At 53.0% G+C, this 24,074-nt stretch overlaps 7 protein-coding genes across 7 annotated transcripts; 4 read left to right on the top strand and 3 right to left on the bottom strand.

Moving 5' to 3' along the window:
• Positions 1–798: 798 nt before the first annotated feature.
• Positions 799–4,599, top strand: J4E88_005880 (uncharacterized protein; the record flags this gene model as incomplete). Its single annotated transcript, XM_049399512.1, has 7 exons — positions 799–848; positions 953–1,361; positions 1,411–1,815; positions 1,881–1,977; positions 2,460–2,472; positions 2,531–2,597; positions 2,749–4,599. 7 exons carry the CDS (start codon positions 799–801, stop codon positions 4,597–4,599), a joined length of 2,892 nt encoding a protein of 963 aa, XP_049254525.1.
• A 443-nt stretch (positions 4,600–5,042) lies between these two features.
• Positions 5,043–6,182, bottom strand: J4E88_005879 (uncharacterized protein; the record flags this gene model as incomplete). The annotated part of the gene is made up of 3 exons (XM_049399511.1): positions 5,043–5,762; positions 5,825–6,072; positions 6,134–6,182. 3 exons carry the CDS (start codon positions 6,180–6,182, stop codon positions 5,043–5,045), a joined length of 1,017 nt encoding a protein of 338 aa, XP_049254524.1.
• A 266-nt stretch (positions 6,183–6,448) lies between these two features.
• Positions 6,449–8,518, top strand: J4E88_005878 (uncharacterized protein; the record flags this gene model as incomplete). The annotated part of the gene is made up of 3 exons (XM_049399510.1): positions 6,449–6,670; positions 6,762–7,716; positions 7,770–8,518. 3 exons carry the CDS (start codon positions 6,449–6,451, stop codon positions 8,516–8,518), a joined length of 1,926 nt encoding a protein of 641 aa, XP_049254523.1.
• Positions 8,519–9,379: 861 nt separating this feature from the next.
• On the top strand, positions 9,380–12,108 carry J4E88_005877 (uncharacterized protein; the record flags this gene model as incomplete). Its single annotated transcript, XM_049399509.1, has 3 exons — positions 9,380–9,570; positions 9,629–10,785; positions 10,835–12,108. The coding sequence occupies 3 exons, from the start codon at positions 9,380–9,382 to the stop codon at positions 12,106–12,108; spliced, it is 2,622 nt and encodes an 873-aa protein (XP_049254522.1).
• Positions 12,109–12,757: 649 nt separating this feature from the next.
• J4E88_005876 (uncharacterized protein) lies at positions 12,758–13,519 on the top strand (the record flags this gene model as incomplete). The annotated part of the gene is made up of 3 exons (XM_049399508.1): positions 12,758–12,763; positions 12,813–12,870; positions 12,936–13,519. The coding sequence occupies 3 exons, from the start codon at positions 12,758–12,760 to the stop codon at positions 13,517–13,519; spliced, it is 648 nt and encodes a 215-aa protein (XP_049254521.1).
• Positions 13,520–13,677: 158 nt separating this feature from the next.
• On the bottom strand, positions 13,678–15,842 carry J4E88_005875 (uncharacterized protein; the record flags this gene model as incomplete). Its single annotated transcript, XM_049399507.1, has 4 exons — positions 13,678–15,217; positions 15,275–15,489; positions 15,541–15,648; positions 15,702–15,842. The coding sequence occupies 4 exons, from the start codon at positions 15,840–15,842 to the stop codon at positions 13,678–13,680; spliced, it is 2,004 nt and encodes a 667-aa protein (XP_049254520.1).
• A 500-nt stretch (positions 15,843–16,342) lies between these two features.
• Positions 16,343–17,310, bottom strand: J4E88_005874 (uncharacterized protein; the record flags this gene model as incomplete). The annotated part of the gene is made up of 2 exons (XM_049399506.1): positions 16,343–16,848; positions 16,887–17,310. 2 exons carry the CDS (start codon positions 17,308–17,310, stop codon positions 16,343–16,345), a joined length of 930 nt encoding a protein of 309 aa, XP_049254519.1.
• Between the last annotated feature and the right edge of the window lie 6,764 nt (positions 17,311–24,074).

Raw genomic sequence — 24,074 nt, 5'->3', positions numbered from 1 at the left:
AACTCAACCCCATCTCCACTGATATCTGTTGAAGTCCCCAGGCCGGGGCCATCTAGATTATCTTGATTAGGCTTTGCAAGCGGTAGCATCTCAGCGTGGCATTCACCTTGTGGCCTACGCACGAGAGTTATGTTTGTGTGCCGACATCCTTCCTTTCGGGGTTTCCAAGGCTCGCACTGGAGGTAGAGGTGGCGTTGGAACCGAATGTACCCTTTGTCTGTTTATCGGTGCTTGATGTAAGGTCCATCGCCTCGGCATTGCTCGACATTTGAAGCTGAGGTAAGGGTTGAGCGGCTGCTTGAGCTTGAGCGTCAGCTGCTGCTTGAGCTTGTCGAAGCTGGTGCGCAGCAGCGCGGGCACGCATTTTAGCCTTTCTGGCCTCTGATGGCTTCCCAGATTGTCCCTTACGACCCATGGCAGTAGTTAAAGAGAGATTGGAAAAAGATTGAGGAGGCTGGAAACCCTGGAGATGTAGCAGAGATTTAGACAGCTTCAAGGCTGTCTGCTCAGTGTGTATGCTCAGGTATTTGTAAAGGACTCCAGATGATGACTGCTACTCAGCGCCGAGATCGCAGTATCACATGCTACGCATGTGTTGGGCAGCTGCAGCTTCTCTCACTGGCTCCTGCCTTCACCTTGAGTTCGGCCCAAACAAACAACGTGTATCCTTAGGCTTCGCTTAGGCATGCCTCTCTTATTCCCACCGCCATACAGGGTCTCAGGGTCTCTCATCAACCTGATTCCACTCTCTCTCGTTCTCATACTTTGCATACTACTCCACAACACAAGTCGCCAACGATGGGAGGCCGCCGCAATGTGCACGCTTACAACCAGGACGAGATCGACAGGTACGTACAGACAACATTGACCGGAAATGCCAATGACAGCATGACTACTATTGGAACAACCCAGTCATTATTCAATTTGACGCGCTGCTAACTATTCTTCCCAGGCTCCAAGGTATCCCGCTTCCCATGAAGATCAAATGCGGCCGTTGCCACAAGAATCTCCCTCAAGTCAAGTACTCCACCAAGCAGCTGACCGATGCGCGACACCAAATCAAGACCTCAAGCAAGATCACCAAGCCCATCAACTGCCACAGTTGCACAGGGCAGCAGAAGGTCGAAATCGAGTGCACCATGTGTGGCAAGACAAAGGGCTTGGAGGAGTTCGCGAAGTCTCAGCGCGCCAAGCCCGACACTGCCAAATGCTTCAAGTGTGTTGAGGCTCAGCTCGCTGATGAGGCCGTCGATGAAGACCGCTATATCGAACCAGACAGAGCCTTTGTTCCACCTGACCACTCCCAGGGTCAGTTTCCCGAGTACTGGTCCGCAGCTACGAGTGAAACATCTTCTACATATGTGAGTTTCCCAAAAGGGCTGTCTGTGGCCGTCATACTGACCTCTTTAGGGAGACGATGAGTGGAAGACTGTTAACGGCATCAACCGACGAACCGAGCGCAAGGATATTGAAGACGGAGGTATTGCGCTATCGGCGGGCTTCCAGAAGGCTATGTCCATGAACGGTGAAGCAGACGAGAGCCTCATCGGCACCGAATACTCCTTCCCGGCTGGCCATGGAAACGCCAACACGGACAGTTGGAGCGAGGTCCGCACCAAGTCCTGGCACACCCAGTCCAATGCGGCTCCTAGTGCGAGCTCAGGCTTCAACCCCAACGCCTATCGTCGCTCGACCTCCTCCGTTACCGGCTCGTCCCACACCTTCACCTCCAGCGTGGCTGAGCGATCTGACACTTCGGAGATTCGCCCCAATGGATGGGCCAAGATTCGTGCTGCTCCTCGAGGTCCCCCTATGGTATGTTCAACGATGGACCCTTCAGATCTTGAGCCTTGGCAAAAACAATACTGACTGTGTCATAGATGCCTATGGGTGATACTGTCCGACAGACAGGGTCCACTGTCGATGCTTGGGACTCGGATGAGGAGGAAGACGAAGAAGACGAGGACGATGATGACAGTGACGACGACACAGTCATCTAGTCACTTGACCCCGGTATATGGAGATCACAGAGATTGATAAGTTTGCACAACGGACAAGTTTCTGTTCTGCGAGGGGATGCGGGAGTTTGGATTGGACTGGCGTTTGATGTGTACATGGATTATTTGATTTAGCTGTGGTCATGACAGCGAATGGCCTACCACGTGCTGTCTCCACCGGGGGGACGTACATAGGATTACAAAAGTTGAATTCTTGAATCGATAGCGTTATGGATAGCCCTGTCGCGCGACTATGGTGACAGTGAAAGGAACGCCGTCAGGGGTAGACTAATCCGGAAAAAGCGACTAATTGCCACCACGTGATTGCGCGCCGTACCCCAACGCGCCTTCCTGCGCATGTTCCACCCCACTCACACCCAGCGCAGTCGCACCACCACGACTGTACCGCAGCACTTTTTTTCAAATCACTTTCGTTTGAATCGCTCTTACAGTAGGAAATAGATACAGGTATCATGTAAGTCAAGTTTCGCGATTCGACTTGATGAGCGCGCAAGACTAATGAGTGGCGACAGGAGCGGACGACGACCTAGAGGCGCAGGCATTCGGGGGCCGCATTCTGCCTTGACAGATTTTCTGGCCGTGAGTGACATCTGTTCTAGGGAAAAGCATGCCCAACATTCGAGACTTGCGACATGAAGATCAGAAGCGGCTGGGCTCTTGCCTGATAGCGGCTGCGCAAACCTCAGTAGACGAGGCTTGAGGGAAACACTCGCTAATATCTCATTTTCAGGCGAACAACATCTCTGCAGCAGAGATCCGCGATTCGTACGAACAGCGCCGTCAACAAGCCGAGCGAGACGCAGCAGAAGCAGGAGATAATGGCGAGGGACCTTCAAATGCCGGTGAAGATGACGAAGATGTCGAGGAGGACCTACAAGCCGAATCCTCCGCAATGGCAGCCGAGCGCACCCGCAAACGTAAACGCAACCAAGACGAGGCCATAGCGAAGATCAAGAAGGGCAAGGCGGCGAAGAAAGCGTCGAAGAAGAAGAGCAAGAAGAAGGGCTCAGACGATGAGTCCGACTTTGAAGATGCCATGGACATGTACAAGAAGGCGAAGCCACTCCCTGGTCAATTGGAGAACTGCGAAATTTGCGACAAGCGATTTACCGTCACACCATACAGCAAAGCTGGTCCAGACGGTGGTCTCCTGTGTACACCATGTGGAAAAGAGATGGTCAAAGATGCGAAGGCAGAGAAGAAACTGGCTAAGCCCGTGGTGCGAAAGGGTCGCAGGAAGATCGAGAGCAACCGCCTCGATGGTATGACACAGCGCGGACCCAAGACACTTCAACAACTGTGCATCGAGAAACTCGCGAAACATTCGGAGGACATTGACGAGCTGGGCGAGATGCCAGAGGGTATCATGAATCGGATCAGTGAGATCTTTTCAAAGAAGCGGGCGATGAACTCCAACACGATGAAGCTGTTCCTCCAGTCAGATATGCAGTCGATCGCAATCCACGAGGCGGCATATCTTGAGACGGAGGACTACGACCAGATCTTTGCTGTTTGCCCCAATGTCAAGCGTCTGTCACTGCGCAACTGCTGCCAGTTCAAGGACAGCAACATCGACTACATGAACGAGAAGGCTAAGGGACTAGAAGAGATCCAGTTATTAGGAGCCAACCTCGTCTCCAACGACAAATGGATTGAGCTGTTCATTGCCCGAGGTCAAGATCTGAAGTCGCTAAAGGTCGAATGGTTAGACGCCGCATTCGACGATCAGGCGATAGAAGCACTTTCTACCTTTTGTCCCAACCTTGAGCGTCTCAAGATAGAGCGCTGTAAGAAGATCGGCCCGGACAGCATCGACGCCATTGCTCACTTGAAGCACCTGAAACACCTCACACTCCGTTTCTACGACCCCATTACCCGCGAGAAGCTCGTCCATCTAGTCGATTCGGTTGGCGATAACCTCCGCACCCTGTGCCTAGAGCACTTTTTGGACAACACAACAGAACCCACCGATGACGTTCTCGAAGCCATCCACAACAAGTGCCACTACCTCAGCAAGTTTCGCTTCACAGAGAACAATGAGTGCACTGACGCTGGTTACGTGAAGCTCTTTGCCAACTGGACCAACCCACCGCTCCACTACATCGACGTCAATTCAACCCGCGATCTGGACAACACGAACCCAGACGGACCCGAAGACGAGCCTATCGGTCTAGGATCCAACGGTTTCCGCGCCCTAATGGCCCATTCCGGCTCGCGCCTCGAATTCCTAGACATCTCCTCCTGCCGCCACATCTCGCACGCTACCTTTACAGAAATCTTCGACGGCAAGAAGGAATATCCTCATATCCGCGAGATCAATCTCTCCTTCTGTCCCGTCGTCGACACGGAAATTGTAGCTGGTGTCTTCCGGTCATGTCCCGCTATCAAGAAGGTGGTTACTTTCGGTTGCTTCCAGGTTGCTGACGTGGTGGTGCCGAGGGGCATCGTGTTGATCGGAGCGCCGAGGGCACAGGATCAGATTGAGCAGTTTGGTGAGGTGGTTTTGGATTATCAGAGGGAGAATGAGGAGAGTATGGGGCATATGCGTGCTATGGGGCGTATTGTTCCTGTCGTGGGATAGATGGTATTCGGGATCCTCGCAGAGATGTGGGAGATGGGTTCTTCAAAACCGGTGTATGGGCGCATGTATGGTATGGCGTACTGGAGGATTTACGCGCTCATGGCTAGTGGCTGTTACAGCGGGTATAGGCGTTCATTTTTCCTGGTTAAGTGCGACATGATATAGATATATATAGATGTCAATCAGCACGCATAAGACTCTCTGTATTCAGTATGCGGATGCGGATGCTGGATGCTAATAGATACATGATACATGGTACTCTTCAAACGCGACCATTACCCTCGCGTGGACTCCTGGCTTGCCCAAATCGTTAAATGGTAATAAGTAACAGCGTAGCTGCGCGTATTCTCAAGTTCAACCGATAGGCTGAGTGGGACATACGTAGTCCTCTGCGCCCTCAGCGCCCTCAGCGTAGATGTACTACCCCACTAATTTTGTCCCACTCATACCTTGCTCAACCAGATCATGAACCCAAATTGCACCACATAGCTATACACAAACAAGAACTGCGTCCTCCTCGACTTCTGACCAGTCTTGATATCCTGAGGATATCCCACGGGAGCAGGAGCGCCAAAGGCGTCTTGTGGTTTGTTGTCAGGCAACAGCACGTATTTCAGGCTCCTCAACAAGAAGAACGAGTTCGCGCTGAAGCAGTAAAGGAATATGACCCAGCCGACCCATGAGCTACTGAAACCGATCCAGTTGGCCAAGTTGGTGATGAGCAGAGATACGATGACGTGGACGAACTTGTAGCCGCTGTATGCGACGAGGTCGAGGAGTTGCGAGGAGCTGCTGATGGCGAGGAGGAAGGTGCCGGTTCGGATGATGAGGATCTCGAGTAAGGTGACTGCGATTGCGACGGTAGCGGTTTTGCCCAGGAGTTCGGGGTTGAAGGCGCCGCGTAGACCGGCGAAGAGTGTTGACAGCAGGATGTAGGTCACCAGGGCCATGGTGGGTATGTACATGTCTGGTGAGTTGACATCTTCTCGCGGAGGTTGGTATAGCAGTGCGGCGGAGGCTGAGGGATCGGCCGTGTGTTGCCGTTGGCGCGACCAGGGACGGTGCCACCATGGGAAGAGGATGATGCGTAGTTTGTTGAGGACGTAGGAATTTGTGACGTTGAAGTAGTGCTTCAGTGCGGATACTGAGACAAGGCGTCCTAGCTGGAATGTTGTTAGCAGGCTGTTCATGAACGGGAGGCCTGCGCTATGCCTTGTGGACATACATTCTGTTCCATGTAGTGCTGCCCAGCGTCCATGGCGCTCTTTCCCATCTGGAACCCTAACTGAGCAGTGGGGTCGTTGACGAAGCCGCCGAACGACGGGTGCACGCCATATCCGCCTTGTTGAGGTGGCATGCCCCCTGCCTGTGATCCGTAGCCATAGCCGCTCTGGGGTTGTGAAGGGGGTTGCGGGGGAGGTGGTGACCGTAGCTGAGGGACTGTGGAAACATGTTGTGGGACGGGGTGGTGTACTTGATGTAGTCAGTCCACGGCATCTACAGGAGGCATGATGGGACGCGTCTTAATACGTACAAGGTGGTGAATGCGCCGGTGGTGGGTTGCCGTAGTTGGGGCGCTGCATGGCTGCGCGTCGGGGTGCTGGTCGGTGTAGCGAGTGCGGTGTCTAGGAGAATGAAAAAGACAAAGAAGCCTGAGTTTTGTGATGCGCAATTGGACACGTCGACGTCAATGTTGGTTGAATTTCTGCCTTGAGCTGCGGTGTCGTTGGCACCTCCGAATTCCGACCATCTGGCAAGAGCGTGCACGGCCCGTCGTCATATCCCACATGTGCCCGCCGCACCACCACGTCTCCCTTCCGCAACCTTCCCGACGCCCTTCACCCTCGCCATGTTGGATACCTTCGAGATATTGACTACTTCCGGCGTAGTTCTGTGGTCGCGCACATATGTCCCGGTCGGCGCAAACGTCATCAACAGTTTAATCCGGGATGTCTTTATCGAGGAGCGCGTGCAACCTCACGCCGAAGATGCCGGCGCCAAACCTACATACAAGAAGGAGGGATACACGTTGAAGTGGACCGCAGCGAAGGATCTTGGCCTCATATTTGTGGTACGAAGACTGTTCCCGTTCGATTAAAGGGTCGAGACGGCACCACGGCGCAATGCGCCGTAGATATGCGCAAGAGCTGACCGTGCCATAGGCCGTATACCAGAGTCTAGTACACTTGACATGGGTCGACAAGCTCCTCGACAACGTGCGCGCACTCTTCGTCGGCCTGTATGGCGAGCAGCTGAAGACGGAGCACAGCAGTGTGGTCAACTGCGACAAATTCGGCGCCTACTTCGACCGACAGATGCATGACTTGGAAGGTGCCAGCGACTCAGGCGCACCAAGTATCAAGCTCACGACTCCCGAATCGAGTACGGATAACGATAGCGCCGACGAAAGCGTGCCTAAGCCAACGGCATTACAGAAACCACAGCAGTCCTTGTACGATACGAGCGCCGATTCAACACCAGTGCCCACGCCAGATACATCGAGGCCTACTACACCGGCGCAAAGTCAGCTTTTGACTGGAAAGGCAAGACCGTTCGGAGGCAAGATGTCACGGCGAGACAAGAAGAAGGCCTCGGCGTTCAGCTCAGCACCAGTGTCATCGGGTGACGAAGCATCAGCGAAGAAGAAGGGCAGGGGCTCAGCCAAAAAAGGCAGAGTGTGGGGCGAATTCGGGGCCGAAGAACAGGACGACTCTGTGCTCGACTACTCGCAATCAGACATCCAGGGCGACGCCTCTGGGAACGAGGCGCTTGAGGAGATCCGACCAGAGACATGGGGCCACAAGACAAAGAAGGGCGAGTTCGTGCTCAAAGATCTCGACGAAGAGATGGACGAGATCATCGCAGCACAAAACGCGAAGAAGGACAAGGAAGCACCCGCTGCCTCTGGCGGGCTAGTCGGGTCCAGTTTGGGTGCCATTGGCGGCCTGTTCAGGAACGTGGTTGGCGGAAAGACACTCACCAAGGAGGATTTGGCAAAACCACTTAAGGGAATGGAACAGCACCTCCTTCGCAAGAATGTGGCCCTCGAAGCTGCGGTGCGACTATGTGAGAGCGTCGAGCGCGATCTTGTGGGCATGAAGACTCCTAGCTTTACCAGTCAGTTGACACGCCTATCCCTTACCACACCCAGCTACTAACTATCGTAATAGCAATCGAGACGACGCTCAAGTCCTCCATGGAAAAGGCTCTCACCAAGATGCTTACCCCTACGTCCTCCCTAGACCTCCTCCGCGAAATTCAACACACCAACGCCACAACATCTCGACCCTACGTGATCTCCATTGTCGGTGTGAACGGCGTCGGAAAGTCGACAAACCTTTCCAAGATCGCCTTTTTCCTGTTGCAAAACCACCACCGCGTGCTCATCGCAGCAGCGGATACCTTCCGTTCTGGGGCTGTGGAGCAACTCCGCGTACACGTAGATAGATTGAAGGAGCTATCGCAAAGAGAAGGAGGCCAGGTCGATTTGTTCGAAAAGGGCTATGGCAAAGATGCTGCCAACATTGCAGCGGATGCCGTTACCTTCGCCTCGAAGAACAGCTTCAACGTAGTGCTCATCGACACCGCTGGTCGCCGACACAACGACCAACGTCTCATGTCTTCCCTTGAGAAATTCGGCAAGCTAGCCAACCCAGACAAGATTCTCATGGTGGGTGAAGCGCTTGTCGGCACAGACTCTGTTGCACAGGCACGCAACTTCAACGCTTCTTTTGGCGTGGGGAGAAACCTCGATGGATTTATCATTTCGAAATGCGATACCGTCGGCGATATGGTGGGTACACTGGTGTCGATGGTGCACGCGACAGGCATTCCAGTGGTATTCTTGGGTACCGGGCAACATTACAGTGATCTAAGGACACTTAATGTTAGTGCCATTACGAGACTGCTCATGAGCTAAGTTTTCTACGGATTATCGGAGCCCTGTATTATAGTCTATCAATTCTAGTTAATAATGAATCTCTGACCAGAGTGGGAAATCGCAACATAAGAACCCACTGTTCGCAAGTTGAATGCCAATGCAAATCCATGTCCAGTCAAGCTTCAAGCGTGACTAGTGACCCACACACCCCATTGTGGCGCCTGGAGAAAACCTGATCTTCGTCCCATTGAAGCTTAGATGTGGCTAAGTCACTGCGCCATAACCGTTTTGGCAGAATTTGGCTGTAAGGCCCGCCCGTACACATACACTCGCAAAAGATCCTCACACGATGTCAACGACGATATTGTTGGCCAGCGCTGCACGGAAATTGCCGTTGAACGGCAAAAACGGCAGGCTAGGTGTAACGGAGCAATGCCCAGCAGCTCTTGTTGAATGCATGACCTTGTTTTGCAGAGATTGTGCGAGTTTCGCGTTGGGCAAATGACGACACAGACGCTCGTCCCCGCGTGCGCCTTCGACATTCACGCCTCCCAAGCTTTACAGCATGCGCGCTATCGTCTTGGATCGACGTAACCGTTAGGCTAGACCATCCTCCAGCCTCTAACCAACCTGCGTTCCAGCCTCCGGCCTCGCGCGACTTGCCCCTGGTCCATCTTGTTTGGTAGAGCATGCGACTAGTCGGAACGCGTGTGCCGTCCATGTACTATGACATTGAATGTTTATGGGGAAACGCCAGAGTTTGGGTGCTATGATGCAAGCGCCGAAATGGAAAGGGTGTAACCAGGGCCGATACATCAAAGGCAGCTCGACCTGCTAAAACCACACTGAAAACGACACCCTCGTTCTGTGGCCTCATTCACATCCTCGACGTCGCGCACCATGTCTTCACCCAGCGCGTCTTCGCGGTCGGGCAGCCACCGCAGCAGCTCTTCGTCAGTGTCTGCTTTGTATTCGACGCTGGTACCATGTATCGTGGTCTCTGGAATCCTTGTGGGTGCTTTTTTGCTATTGCGAGCAAAACAGAGGCGTTTATACGCACCACGAACTTTCCACGATGCGCTTTTCGAAGAGTACGTTTCATCACATATATGCCTCCACATATTCCATCGAGACTGACGAACAACACAGTGAGAAGACTCCATCGGCGGGTTCGAGCAAATTCGGCTGGATCAAGAAGTTCATGCATATCAGTGATGAATACGTCCTCAACCACCACTCCCTCGATGCCTACCTCTACATGCGCTTCCTCAAGGTGCTCACACTCATGGCCTTTGTCGGTGCTATCATCACTTGGCCAGTGCTATTCCCTGTCAATGCCACTGGCGGAGGTGGTGAATCTGGCCTGGACATCATCAGCTTTTCCAATGTTGAAAACGACGTTCGCTACTTTGCCCATGCGCTCATGGCCTGGGTCTTCTTCGGCTGGGTCTTGTTCCTAATCGGACGGGAGATGTTATATCTGGTCAAGGTCCGAAAGGCCTACTTGTTGTCCACCTGGAACGCTAGTCGCATCTCGCAACGAACGGTCCTCTTCACCGACGTGCTGGAGAAGGATCTATCGCTCGAGAGTTTGCACACCGCGTTTCCACAAGTGGCCCAGATCTGGTTGGTACCTGACGTCCAGGACCTAGAAGATGACGTTGAAGAACTCGAAGAGAACGTACCCAAGCTGGAGGCCAGCGAGATCAAGTTCATGGCAGCTGTCACCAAGCAGCAGCAGAAGAAGGGTAGCGAGAAGAACGCAACCTATGACAAGGCATTGCGACCGACGCACAAGCTGAAGCCCCTCATCGGACACAAGGTCGACTCCATTGGCTACTACCGCAACCAGATCAAGGAGCTGCTACCCAAGATCCAATCGGCTCAACAGTCCCATCTCGCTGGCCGGGAGAAGCTTGCTAGTGCCGTCTTCATCGAATTCGATACCATGGCCGCCGCCGAAGCCGCTTTCAACGAGCACCAACATCGTAGACCAGCAAGCTTTGAATCCCGCCAGATGGGTGTCTTACCTGATGAGATCATCTGGAAGAACCTCGGCATGGGCTCCAAGAACAGAAAACTCCGTCATATCCTTGCGAATATCTTCATTGCGCTTCTGATTCTGTTCTGGGCCATTCCCGTCGCGATTGTTGGTATCATCAGCAACGTCAACTATCTCACAGAAAACGTGCCGTTCTTGGCATGGATTGACTCCATTCCTGGACCTATTCTTGGTGTAGTCACTGGACTTTTGCCTACCATTCTTCTCGCTGTACTGATGGCATTGGTGCCTATTATCTGCCGCTGTAAGTTGTTCCTAAGCTCCCTACTCCTAATGCATACTGACAAATTTAGTCGTCGCCAAACTTGCAGGAGCAGTAACTCTGTCCGAAGTCGAGCAGCAGACCCAAACCTGGTACTTTGCATTCCAAGTCATTCAAGTCTTCCTGATCACGACTTTCACCTCCAGCGCCACCGCCGTCGCCAGTCAAATCGTCAGCAATCCAGCATCGGCTGTCTCACTACTGTCGAAGAATCTTCCCAAAGCTTCTAACTTCTACATCTCATACTTCATTCTGTATGGACTTGCCAACGCTGCAAGGTACCTTTTCAACCTGATGGGACTGGTGGGCGTGTTCATCCTGAGTAAGTTCGCCAAGACACCGAGAAAGAAGTACATGCGCTACGTGTCATTCACGGAGCCATCTTGGGGAGCGGAGTACCCGAAATGGACCAACTTGGGCGTCATCGCGATCTCATACGCCTGCATTGCGCCACTCGTTCTGGGCTTTGCGACACTCGGTATCGGGTTCATCTACCTGGCCTACCGCTACAACATGATCTACGTCCACGACACCCACGTTGACACCAAGGGTGGCTTCTATGCTCGCGCGCTCGAGCAGCTCATGGTGGGTGTCTACCTTGGAGAGCTCTGTCTCTTGGGTCTCTTCGGTATCGGTATCGGCAACAGTGTCACATCTGCTGGTCCGACGGTGCTCCAGATTGTGCTGATTGTAGCAACCATCATCTTCCACGTCATGATGAAGCGCAAGATCAAGCAGATGAACTTGCTCGATGACTCGAACCATCCCCAACAGCACAACGACGCTGAAAGACATTCGGAAGGCAATGGCATGCACCCTGGATACAATAACGTTAAACGCTCGCGCGAAGACAGCAGGCGATCTGAGCAAGCTCTTGTTTCTGGCTACAGAGAGGAAAGCCGCCAGTACGCCGGCGAACAAGGCGCTGGTATGGCTCCCCCATCGAACGCCCCGCCACAGCGATCCCTACTCAAGAAGATGTTCTCCCCACATACACTCTCTGTCAGCGAGATCTCCTCGTCACTGATCACACGCTTCCGCCGTCCTGTTCCAGCCTATACCCAGCAAGACGTCCTCGAAGCCTACCTACACCCCGCTTTGGCGCAACGCGAAGAAGTCATCTGGCTCGCGAGAGATCAGGCTGGCGTCAGCAAGAACGAGGTTGCGGAGCTGACTGAGAGCTTGGGAAGCTATGGTGTCGAGGTCACAGACGAGGGCGCAATAATGAACGAGAAGGGCAAGGTCGAGTGGGATGACAACAGCGTGAGGCAGGCGCCTCTTTGGGATCACAAGGTTGTTTATTAGGGAGTCTCATTTGTTGTAACGAAGGAAAGGATGACGACGATGTTTACGCGACACTATCAATTTGTATTATACCCTTAGCTGACACGATAATATACTCGATTCGTACACTTTACGTTCTGGCACCATACCACAGTCATTGTCACACGCGCTCCCAACGCCCACCGCCAATGTTACTCGTGGAAAGTCGCCCCGGGCTCTAGCGCCAAAGTCAGAAAAGGCCTCAGGTACAATGACACCAAATGTGGGGGAACTCGGACTACACTCAATCTGGTGCGGTGCCTGAGAGGCTTGCTGTGCATAAAAAGCAGTAAGTCCACTGTATCTATGCCGGACGCTCTCCGGTCACCGCCTAGTGGCCGCTTAGTGCAACGCAACGAACAATAAACAAAAGCTATGACGTCTTTGAACCGGAGACCTAGAACTTGGGGTTGCCAACTTTCAAGTACCTAGTAGCTGGTATATGAAGGTGTCGTGTTGAAGCTGGGGTATTGAATCATTCTTGCTACACAGCTTTGTACTGTTCTTAAACACCAAACCACTTAACCTTTCTTTCGAATCTACGAATTGAACATCATGCCTCGCAACGGAGACGGATCTAGCGACAATGGCCCAATTGAGGGTCAAGAGCTTCTTCATGGAGCTTCTGGTGATGTACGTCTTCCAATCGACAAAAGACTGAACAGCGACTAACACGTGACCAACAGAAAACACTCCAACACACCAAGCACGTAGCCCCCATGCCCGAAGTCGAAGCAGGAGACGGTAAGAAAAAGACCCCAAACTTGCCCAAACCACATACATCTCACATAACTAACACCCCACCCCAGCCCTCCCCGGAATGGGTGCCGGCGGCACCGCAGCCCCCATCGCGGACAACGCCGAAGAATTCGGCGTCAACGAGCCCAAAAAGGACCCTCTCGACGACGAAGAAGACTCTTCCGCCCAAGACCCGCTGCCACCCAAAAAAGACACCTCATCCTCCAAGAAGCGCACAGAACCGCACCACAGCGCCACCTCACCCGAGCGCTCGCAGCTGGACCAAAAGTTCACAAAGCTAGACAGAGACGAAGTGGATATCTCGACGTCGTCGAGCAAGGGGCAGGAGATGGATGCGAGGGCGCAGCGTGTGGCTGATGCTGTGGGGAAGAGTAAGGGCGCGGGGGATGAGGTTGTGAGGAAGAATGGGGGGCATGCTGATGTGGAGGAGTTGCATGGCGCGACGAGTTTGGAGAGCGGGGATAGGAGTAAGGATGGGAAGAGCGGTGGGGCGAAGAAGGGCGGGCAGGATGAGAAGAGTGGAAGTGGAGGTGGGAAGGGGGGTAAGGGGGATGCGGAGGGTGTGGAAGCGCATTTGGGGGATAAGGTGCAGAGGGAGCAGGCTAAGAAGTTTGGTGTTAACCTTGATAATTAGTTTGGAAGATTGAGGAGATCCGAGTTGAGGTAATGGATACCAAGTCATGTGTTATGTATTCTTTGCCTCGGGGCTGGGGATATGATGTCTTGTTGTGTTATCAAGACAAGGTCGGACATTTGCAGCATCCAACCATATTTACAGTCCGTTTCGCGCACTTAGAGCACAAAGCTCACCACAACCATGATAGCAAGGGCCGACCAGACGGCCCACGCACTTCCTCTTACGCTCGCAGCAGCACCTTCGAACTCAGGCAGCGTGTTGTTACTATACCCACCAGGCATAGTTCCATTGCCGCCGCTCTCCGCGCGGCACTTTGCAATAACCTCCGGGAACAGCGCAGTAGTGTTCGCATCGACAACAAGGTACTGGCAAATCTCCGCCGAGCCATCCAGAACCGCATCCACGTACTCCTCGGTGCAAGAGCTGAGATCCCAGGTGTAGCAGTATGTCAGCCTTTCGCTAGTGAAGGCGTCGAATTGCACATCGGGGTCTGGGCGACCAGTGCTCATGTACGTGCTGCTCTCTTCCACCCCGGCAGTTGACTCAGTACCAGTAGCAATGTCGAGATTGAACAGCGCACGCGTGAAGATCTTGAAAGCGGTCTCGGGCTGGTATGCTGGGATCGCGTGACCGGCTTGGTACGTGCGGATGTAGCTCAAGTTACCGTATTGACGAACGAGGCCACCGACGTAGGAGTCGTTGGTCTGAATCTCGGCGTATTGCGCGGAGGCATACCCAGCTGAACCAGTCCAGTTGATTGCCTTGGCGACGGCATCACCGCCAGCCCAGGGGCAGGCAAAGTCTAGATCTCCGTAAACGAGCGAGACTTTGATGCCGTTGTCAAGCAGGAAACCAAGGTCGTCGAGCCAGTTGTCACGTGGGTAGTCGCCAATGTCGCGGTATGCGGAAGAGGCTTGGGGCGAGTTGCCTGTCCAGTTGAGTGGTACGCCAAGTTCAGCTTGTACCCATTCGCGGTTCAAGTAGCCTTCATGGAATGGCGGTGGGAATGGAGGTGGTGACGGGGTCGAGATGTCGTAGTAGTCTCGGCCTGCATACTGATTGTACGGGCTGACGATTTCCGCGCGGCAGAACGATTCTGCGTCTTCGCAAACCTCGTTAACGCCGGCATCGATACCCAGATTCTCGGGGTCGTCTTGTCTAGCGGCATCGCGACAGTTCTGGATGCGCTCGAGACATTCTGGCACTGCTTCAACCATGGCGTTGTACGTCGTCTCGTTGACGGCCTCGATGCCGTATCCATTTTGACGGAATGCTTGCTGAGGGTAATAAGGGTACTGCACGTAGCGATCAACGCATCCTGAGATGAGAAGCAGGGTATCAAGGTGCATGATGTAACCCTCTTCGCCAAGAGTACCATTCTCAATGCGCTGGTTCTGCTCTTCCCAGAAGGACATCATAGCGGGGCCGTAGCGTCCGCCATACGATTGAGCTGCAAGACTGATGCGGGTGTCGTTCGGAAGGTAGTGGGGAAACTCTTGGAACCAAGCTTGCGCAAATTCCCATGCTGCTACGGCTCCGTTTACACTGCCAAAAGCGGTGTTGTTTGGCTCGCGACTAGGGAAAGTTCCGGTGAGAAGTGTGGTGTTTTGCACAGGTACAATTGAAGTCTCGTTGAGAAGCGTGACCTCACCGGTAACAAGGTCGCGAGTGATGTTCTGCAGGGTATCATAGGAGCTGCGAGCAGGAGTCAACAAACAAGTCCCTCATCTAGGGAACATATGTAGTGCTTACAAGCCAACTTGTACAGGCTGGTCGAGGTAGAGCATGTTTGAGGCTCTGTTCCAACTCCACTCCGCCGGTCGGGTAGAGTTAGAATCGGGGTTCGCGTAACATGGCCCATTCTCTTCGAGAATACCATACATAGACGAAGAACCCGGTCCACCATTGAGCCAGATGGTGAGTGGCGCATTCGTCGGATCCTCACGAGCTTCAAAGAACCAAAAGAACTGGTTTGCATTGGTAAGTGAGATCTATGTATGCTTTGGACCTGCACTCACGGTGTTGATCGGGTAATCCTGCCCTTGACCCAAGTCCGCGGTTCCCGGAGGGAGATAGACGTGGCCGGAGTAGGACTTAACGTCGGGTGTGGTTTCGCAAAGCGAGTTCTAACATGTACATATTAGATAAGAAGCATTCACGATTGCTAAATCGCACGAACCTCCTTGAAGGTGATCTTCACACCATCTCCAAAGCGCGATTCTAAAACTTTGAGACCCGCGGGCTCCGCTGGGAATTGGGCCAAGCCGGGCGCGGCGGAAACCAGCAACGCGACGGCTGCGGAACGAAGGGTAGGAAGCATTGCGAGGCTGTCAATCTTGAGGCTCCAGGAGTCCGAAGCCCGTCAAGGTTTATGTATGCGCCCGACGGTACCATCGATGCCAATGGCTTCCAAGCTTGTGTTCATCCTCGCAAGCCGTCTTATCGGCTTTACAATCAGGCATCGTTGTGCGATACAGGCTTGGCGATGGCTTGGAGTACATTCGAAGTGGGAGCGTTGAACTTTGGTTGACTACATCAGGAAGGTGGAAGAGGTGATTGCCAAGTACCAAGTCTCGTCGTGAGCGGGGTGTTGTTGTTGCGCGCGGTAGTGCGAGCCGAGCCTCGTCATCGTGCTGTAGCGACGGAATCCCGCAACAACCCATCATTATCCAATTCGACTACGAGCCGTAAACAGCAAATCCGGTTCTCAACACTGTAGTGTATTTTCCGGCGTTTTCCGCGTGAGGACCGTCGCGTTTCATCACCCGAAGTATGGCTTCCCGCCTTTACTCGTTCATCGGGCCGTCGGAGCTAAGAAAGTTACTTCAGAGCCTGCTTATCCATGTGCTCAATGTGAGATTGGAGCACGGCTGAGCCTATGTCTGAGTAAATAGTCTTCAGCTTCGATCGGAGATGAAAGGCCCCAAAACACTTCTTGTGCAGAGTCAGGCCGCCATTGTTTTTGAATGTCTCCGCCGTAACGTTTGCAGGATCCCAACTAGACCGCCGGATATGTGCCGCCATACCTGTATAGTCATGTGATTCGAAAGTCAAGATCTGGGCAGAGTGCGCGAGGTCGTACAGCTTTTGGATGCTGAAGGGAGTTTCGGAAGCTCTCCGTCGTGCTGGATAGAGATCATTCTCCAAGAGGAAAGAGATGAAGGAGCCTAGAACCATGGCTCGACACTTGGGCTCCCATGATTCATCGACTTGACAGACATACACGTGTATGATATCGTCTAGAATATCGTAGAGAACATCCAGCATAGCCGAAAGTGTAGCTTCCCTGATTTGCAGCATGCGCTCTTGAAGGTTGGTCAGCATATCTGCGCGATTGTTTCGGTTGGGATTGAGATGTTCATACCCAGAAGCCCTGGAGGCATATACTTTGGGAGCTTTTGGCCGTCGTCCATGATAGCGTTCCCGTCGTCATCTAGCCCGATCTTCTTCACCGTGAACCGGGTAAGACGTTGAAAGCTGTCCTTGTAGCCGAAAGTCCAGGCAACATAGAACCAGCCGGGATCGCATCGTTCTCCGGAGTCCGTATCGGGATAGTGGCATTGCGCCCATCCGTAGAGATCCAGGAACGGCCGAACAAGCTTGACAATGTCGTATCTGGCGCACACGACAGCGAGCTCGAGTAGGGCATCGATTGTAAGGCCGTCTTTCCTTGGTATCTCATGGAAGCGTAGATGAGCGATTCGAAGTGCAATATACAATGCATCTACTTCGTCATCCCGGAGCGGCACCTCAATGGCGCCGTTTTCTTTCCGGTGTCGCTCGAACATTGCTTTCCATACCGGGCTCGCCAAGGTCATGGCTGTCGAAGATACCTGGACCGGCTGAAGACCAGCTGAATCGGTGCCGACCAATAGGGTGGCGTCGCCGCTATCGTCGAGAACAATAGTCGGCTGCAACTCCGACATATCGACATGTCTGTCTTCCACCGATGCAGCTACATCTTCCGGCGTGTCGACCGTGCACTGCACTGCAGGTGTTGTTCTCTCAGGGGTAGGACGCGCTCGGGAAAGGAAGCTAGACCACATGATCCAGCCTCGCGCTTGCTGAGACGAATGATGATGTCCTGCGGTGGCCAAGGTGACGTCGCCAATTGTGTAATTCCGGTTGGAGTGTGAGTGTGTGGCAAGCTGGCTACGCGTGCAATGATGTGCACGCGTCCCGAGGTCGGTGCACCGTAGACGCGTCGGTGATCGCGAGGCTAAAGGACGCTAGTGAGAAGAGGTTTCAGATGTTCGTTTTTTCAGCGCAAACAAAGACAGAACAGCCCTTCGACAGCTACCCCAGCAAGCTTCCAATTTTACTTTCGCGCGCTGCCGCCAGCCGCCACACTTCGATTGAGGCGATGCGGGTCAATGCCACCCTTGGAGAGGTCAGCCTCGCCGAGTCGTAGCCGACGCCTGATGCTTCCACAACAGGGCTCGCCCCGTACGATCCCAGATGGACGGATTGTACACCCTGTGTATTCGTGCGATCCAGCCTCGCCGACATGTGACGACAATGCTACAGCACAGCGCCTCATAGCTTCCAACCATGGGGAACCCGCGGAATCATGCCGAACGTCGACTTTGGCACGATCATTCGCGGCACGACCCAATCTCCGGAGTAGTATATCCACAATAATTATACTTCGATGACCGTTCGACCCTTCAGTCATCTGGCAGCATTGCGGTTTGAGCAGAGCTCTATGGACGGCGATCTCCGTGGCCACTAAGCTTTGATACAACAGAATGTCGAGCGGGTGCAGCAGGTTGCAGCATGCATGTCTGCGTGCTTGCTCCCCACACCGCGCAGCTACACGTAACACAACGACGGATTCTGGCGAGGTGCAAAGTGGTGTTTATTGATCAAAGTCACCACGGCCTTCAGTAACGAATCAACGGATGAGCACGCCAGGGTCTCGATCCCTATCATATCCTACCCGTGCCCCGGGTCGCCCAGAGCGAACGACATGTGACCAAGCCACTGACTCCATATGAAGCTGGTCGTGCGCCAGATGTAGCCTGTCTCGGCTGTAAGAATCGATGTGCATCACCCTTTCGCTCAAAAGATTAACATTAGATGACTCGATCTGGGACCACTGCACGCGTAATGCGCATTCGCCGACGTACGTTGCGGTCAAATCCGATGCCATGTCGAACGACTGTCTATGCATATGAAAGCTCAACTCAGTGTTGCACACATGTCCAGCGCATACTACCATTGCAAGGGCAGGCAGACTTTATACGTCTAGTGTTCTTTGGGCACCACACGGTTACTTACGGTTATGAGTGCAGTCTGAGAGAGATTCGTCATCGCATTGGCAAAATCCAGACGAGCAGGAGGACCACATGTCATCTGACACCTACGCCTCAGGCCCAAGGCATCCAAACACCGCATTTACCCGTTGTATCGGATCAGAAAACCTCATACCGGCCAAATATCACCCTCCATAGATGAGGCTGGATCGCGGAAGATACAGGTCGTTTTCTAAACTGCCGATCCAGATTGCGTCACAACTGCATATCCGATAGAGTTCTACTCTGGGTCGATCCAATGCAAGTACGCGGTTACACAGTGTTTGCAAAGACTAAAGCAGATGTTGAAGTGACTGCGTCTCGAACACGATGCAAAGCATGTTGCATCAAGAGGCGGATGAACCGGAACGAGTCAGCGTCTTGGGCTTCATCGGGGTCATTAGCAAGGACCTCATGGCCGTGCACGATGATCTCCTCATGTTTAGAATGCTCGAAGCGAAACTTTATCACAGCATCGTCGAATCACGACAGGTTTCAAGCGTTCGAGGTCCAAAATACACGTAACGTCTATTCCACGCTGCTGCGATTTCTTCACAGCTGACGAATGAGATGAGTACCATCGTCTCCCGACGAGTGGTAGACAAGATCCGGTTCAGCTACACAAATCTACGAGCTAACCGGTGGCTTAGCTTCCGCTTTGGCCTGTCCGGCTTGTCGGGTCTCATACCTCATGGTGATCATAGCTGCATGTTAGCGCAGCAACACCACTGTTGACACGATGGACACAAGTGGTACCCAATCGGCACAGGCACATGGCATGTTACCATGCCGGTAGCCTAGCGAGTATGATCAGCGCATCACACCGCCCAGTAACAGTTGAACCGACACATCGGACACATTCTACGCCACAAAAAGCTTCCATGACTGAGCCCGTAGCGTCCGTGTGGTAAAGCATGCACTCGATTGCATTGGTCGCAACTCATGTCACCGGAGATGGCGACAGCCCGCTTTCGTCCAGTACCGTCCCCATTACCTGTCAATGCAACTCGCAGGGCTTGCAAGCGTCAATCAGTCGATGTCTTTTCATCATGTTCAACGACCAGCAAGAATGTCAATCTCAACGTCATAGGAGCACATACCGGGTGCGCCCTATCACAGAAGCCGACATGCAAGGACGTTGAGCTAACCGCAAACCAGTGAGCGTGGGAGCCCTGACTACTAGACGTTCGGTACCAGTCTATGGCTTCAGCTTCTGAATCCACTTTCAAACCCCCACCGATTGTCGAGTGCGTCTCTAGATCTCATTGTCTCGGCATCGGCAAGAAAATCTACATCCCAAATCGGGTTTGCGCGGACTGTCTTCAACGACACGATCCACAACAATTGCGAGTTTGGGCTGACGCCAACACTGTTGCCTTGCAACTCATCAACGAAGAAACTGCGCGCAAGCACATTCTGAAGCGCAACATCGAAGCTCGTGGTCGCTATCTCTGCGCCTTTGAGGATCCGGATTTTCAGCACTGCAGGTGGCGACTACATGACCTGAACCTCCGCGGCACTCGCCTGGACTGCCCTTCTGTCCGCAAGAAAGGTACTGCGTGTACCAGGTGTTGGAGAAGGCGTTTGCGAAAGATCAGAATCGCCCAGTTCTTCACGCCGACGGGCCTATGCCATGAAGAAGCAGACAAACTGGTGACAAGGTCGGCAGGTTCGGAGGAGGGCAGTGAGGAGTCGGACGATGACGTGGAAGGCTACAACACAATAACGAGTTGAAGCCATACCAGAAACCGACCTGGTGAGTCGCTCTGCTAGGTTGTCGGCCACGCTAACAGATAAGGTGTACCACTGTACGACCTGCTTGTCATGCTAGCACCGCCGCCGAAGCCACACTGTGCATTCGGTACCGCTTGTGGCTCACGTCCAGGAGGACAAGAACAAGGCACAGATATATGTTCATGGTGCAAGAACATGAGCTTCGACGCACTGTACAAGCAGGCCGAAGCACATCCAGACAAGCCGTTGCTGAGGTACCGCATCGATGTCTACAGGCACCAGCTTGAGCGCGACAGCTCCGAACGCATCAGAAAAGGCTGGACATATCTCTGTGCATGCAAGGACCCAGAATTCCGCTTCTCAGCATGGCGCAACGACTTCAACCCCCAAGATCCCCGCCTCTGCGGCACAGTTCGGCATCGCGGACAGCTGTGTGCACGATGCTACCGCAAAGCACGAGAGCAAGCCTGCCATTGGCTTTCGGAATTCGATGGCGACCGAGTGGGGTTTCCGTGTGTCTTCGAGGATCCACGACTGAGACGGCCCGTCGACAGCAACTGGAAGATTGGACCGCGGAATCAGCAGGGCGAGGCGGACCCAAGCTGGGAAAAGGATCCAAGGAGAGACGGACGCTGTGACAGGACAAGGTTTAGAAATCAGCTTTGCCAGAAGTGTTTCAATCGTATGTGCGAGATTCGAGGGTTTGGCCGGTACTTCGATACGGAGTGGGGCATACTGCGCCGAAACTACGGGGTGTGATCGCAGCGCTATCGACGAACCGATCTGAGTCGATCATCTCGTCGAGTACCCTCAATACGTTTTCCGTACACCTCAGATGAGGTTCGATCACAGCCCTGGGTCGTCACACGAGCTTATCACCGACGAACGACAATGAGTTCTCCGAACATGCCACAGTACCACACCTACGGCTACTGCTTTTGGTGCTCACCTACGGCACGGAATTAGAGGCAGGCCGCCCCTTACAGCTTTATCGTATTCACAGTGCGGTTGATAAGACGACACGACACGACTAGTGTTTATAGCACATTCCTCCGCATCGGAGAGCCAAACAGCAACACCGACACACAAGAAACGGCATATTGCAAGGGAGCCGCAAGCCGTTTCACTTACTGGATGCTACAATCGCTTCGCAAAACGAGCACATCGAGACAAAGAAGTCCAATTCTCCGCGGGATATACCAACGCGAAGATCGACCTCAAAAGGCACATGGTCTCCGCTGGCAGCAGCGCTCAGATGCAGGCGCATAGGAGTAACAGTCCCGGCTGCGTCGTGCTTTGCGGTAGCATACCTTACAACCCTTCTGAACGGCGTTTCCCTCGGAGTTTCGGTAACGATCACTGTCGCAAGAGGGAACTAGAAATTGGTCGACTATCGGTGTTCATACTTCTGGTCTGAAGGCTTGCAGGTCAACTCTATTGCTAATTGATATGGGCTTTCTGAAATGACCGCGTTTAAGCTTGCGCTAACGTATTCTGAAGCGGTGGCAATCTATTTATTTGCCAGTTTGTGCATTGCGACTTAGGCGTGGGCGACAGACTAGGAGGAGGTGTAGTAATGGATCACGATGGTCTTGCGGAGGGGTCATAGTGTTGGAGTCGGTGCGTACCAATAGTGACTCCCGCAATGACTATCCGTGTCACTGTAACCAATGTGACTCAGTCTAGATATTTAGCAACACAACGAGTGCTTGAAGCCATTCTTGAACACTTCGCGACAAATTAGAGCCAGCTATTAAATCGCATCATCTATCCTTTACCACATATTCCTACCTCGAAGCCACGACGAGCAAATAAGTCCTTCAACATGGCCTCAGAAACACGAGAAGGAGTGCAAATCGCCGAAGAAGCCAGACATATTGCCTGCTTTTTTCGCCAATTTGGTCCAGGCATTTGTACCGTTGACGCAAACAAAACTGCACCCAAGCCTTGCGAATATTGCACTAAACAACACCCTGAGGTCCTGAGAGAAGCGATAATGGAAAATCCGCCCCAAGACGACCTACTTCTTTCACTTCTTAATAAAGCACTTCAAAGGCTTCAACATGATACGTCGCAACTTCCTGCTGGAGACTTTCTATGTTTTTCGCGTTATGAGAAGCGGCGCGACTTCGATGACGAGGACGAGTGGTTCGATCTTCTAATTGAAGGAAGAAGAGAACTCAACGAAGGAAGAGGAGAAACCAAGGTGAAGAAACCCGAACCGTTCCCCCACGTTATCGGCTGCGAGGCAGTAAAGAACCCTTTGGCGCTCTGCCCTAAGTGCACCAAAGCTACGCGTTGGAACGCCGTGGAATGGATTGAGGAGGAGGCGAGCTCGACACGGCAGAAGAAGCTATTTACCGTGGATGGGGTGGCCACTTATAACTGCATGATGATGGAAAAACCAGAAGAGAAAGAATTGGCCGACTTATCCGACCTATGGGAAAACCGAATCGAACTCGACGGTCCTGAAGGCTGTGGGGGAGTGCTTTTGGAACATCAGATATGCGCTAACGATTACGCTTTCTACCGAAAGAAGCCAGGCGGTAAAGAGGTCATTGATAAGTACTTCGGCGAGGATCGGATGTGGAGGAACACACCCGTTGGGTTATAATGGTGGACTGTGTATGTAGGGGCTTGTAATAATATGGATATCCCTGCATTGACAGCGGTAGCTTAAGGGATGCATAATCTATGTGACAAGCTTTTACAACTCACTGCTCTAATAACGTTTGGAGAATTCCGAAACTGGCATAGACACCATCCAGACGTTTGTAGTGCTGTTCGAGATAGCGACGTCGCTCGTGGGAAGTGGACTAGGCGTATTCCGTTGAGAGTAGCTACCGTAAGTGGTTGTGTTCGTGAGTGCGCTATATGCCTGTGCGAGGCGCGATGTCACCGCGATGTATGACTGTATCCCATCAGTAGTCACAATCTCCAGTCACACTACACGTTGATTTCGTGGTAACAGAACTCGCTCTTGTTCTACCTTCCCCCATCTTCAAACCTCACGAGCATTGATACTTTTGGCGCAACTGAACCCTGCCGCGAAAGGCCCTTACCAATCGCGCCTTATACTTCCTGCTATTCGCTCTCTACAAGACAACGCCTATCTCGTTGGCGAACTTCTAGTCATCACGAAGACTAGCCTAGCCCACGCCCACGCCCACACAAAATGTCAAGCCACGAATCGAATTCGTGCGTGTTGTACGGGAAAAGAAGCGGATGTCGCGCAGACACCCCCGGTGAAAAGCTGTGCCCTTTTTGTCTCTGTGAGCATCCTGCCGTTATGCGTCCATGGAGATGCGCAAACCCGGGGTTCGAGGAACTCTTCACAGAAACCGACAAAATTAGCGAGGAGCCCCTCACTTGCGTGGTCCGGCGGAAGCGATACGTAGACGCCGAGGACAGTACGATGGTGGCTGATGTGCTTGAAGCCTGGAAAGCCAGTGGTACCTTGCTATACCCCGAAAACCCTTACGTATTCTGGTGCGGAAAGACGGCTAAAGAGGACACTATCTGTT

Source organism: Alternaria novae-zelandiae (assembly GCF_023758075.1).
Source record: "Alternaria novae-zelandiae strain BMP 2774 chromosome Unknown scaffold_11, whole genome shotgun sequence".
In the NCBI taxonomy this organism is placed as follows: Eukaryota; Fungi; Ascomycota; class Dothideomycetes; order Pleosporales; family Pleosporaceae; genus Alternaria; species Alternaria novae-zelandiae.
Note: the sequence above shows the minus strand (reverse complement) of the source record. Positions and strands in the feature narration are given on the sequence as shown.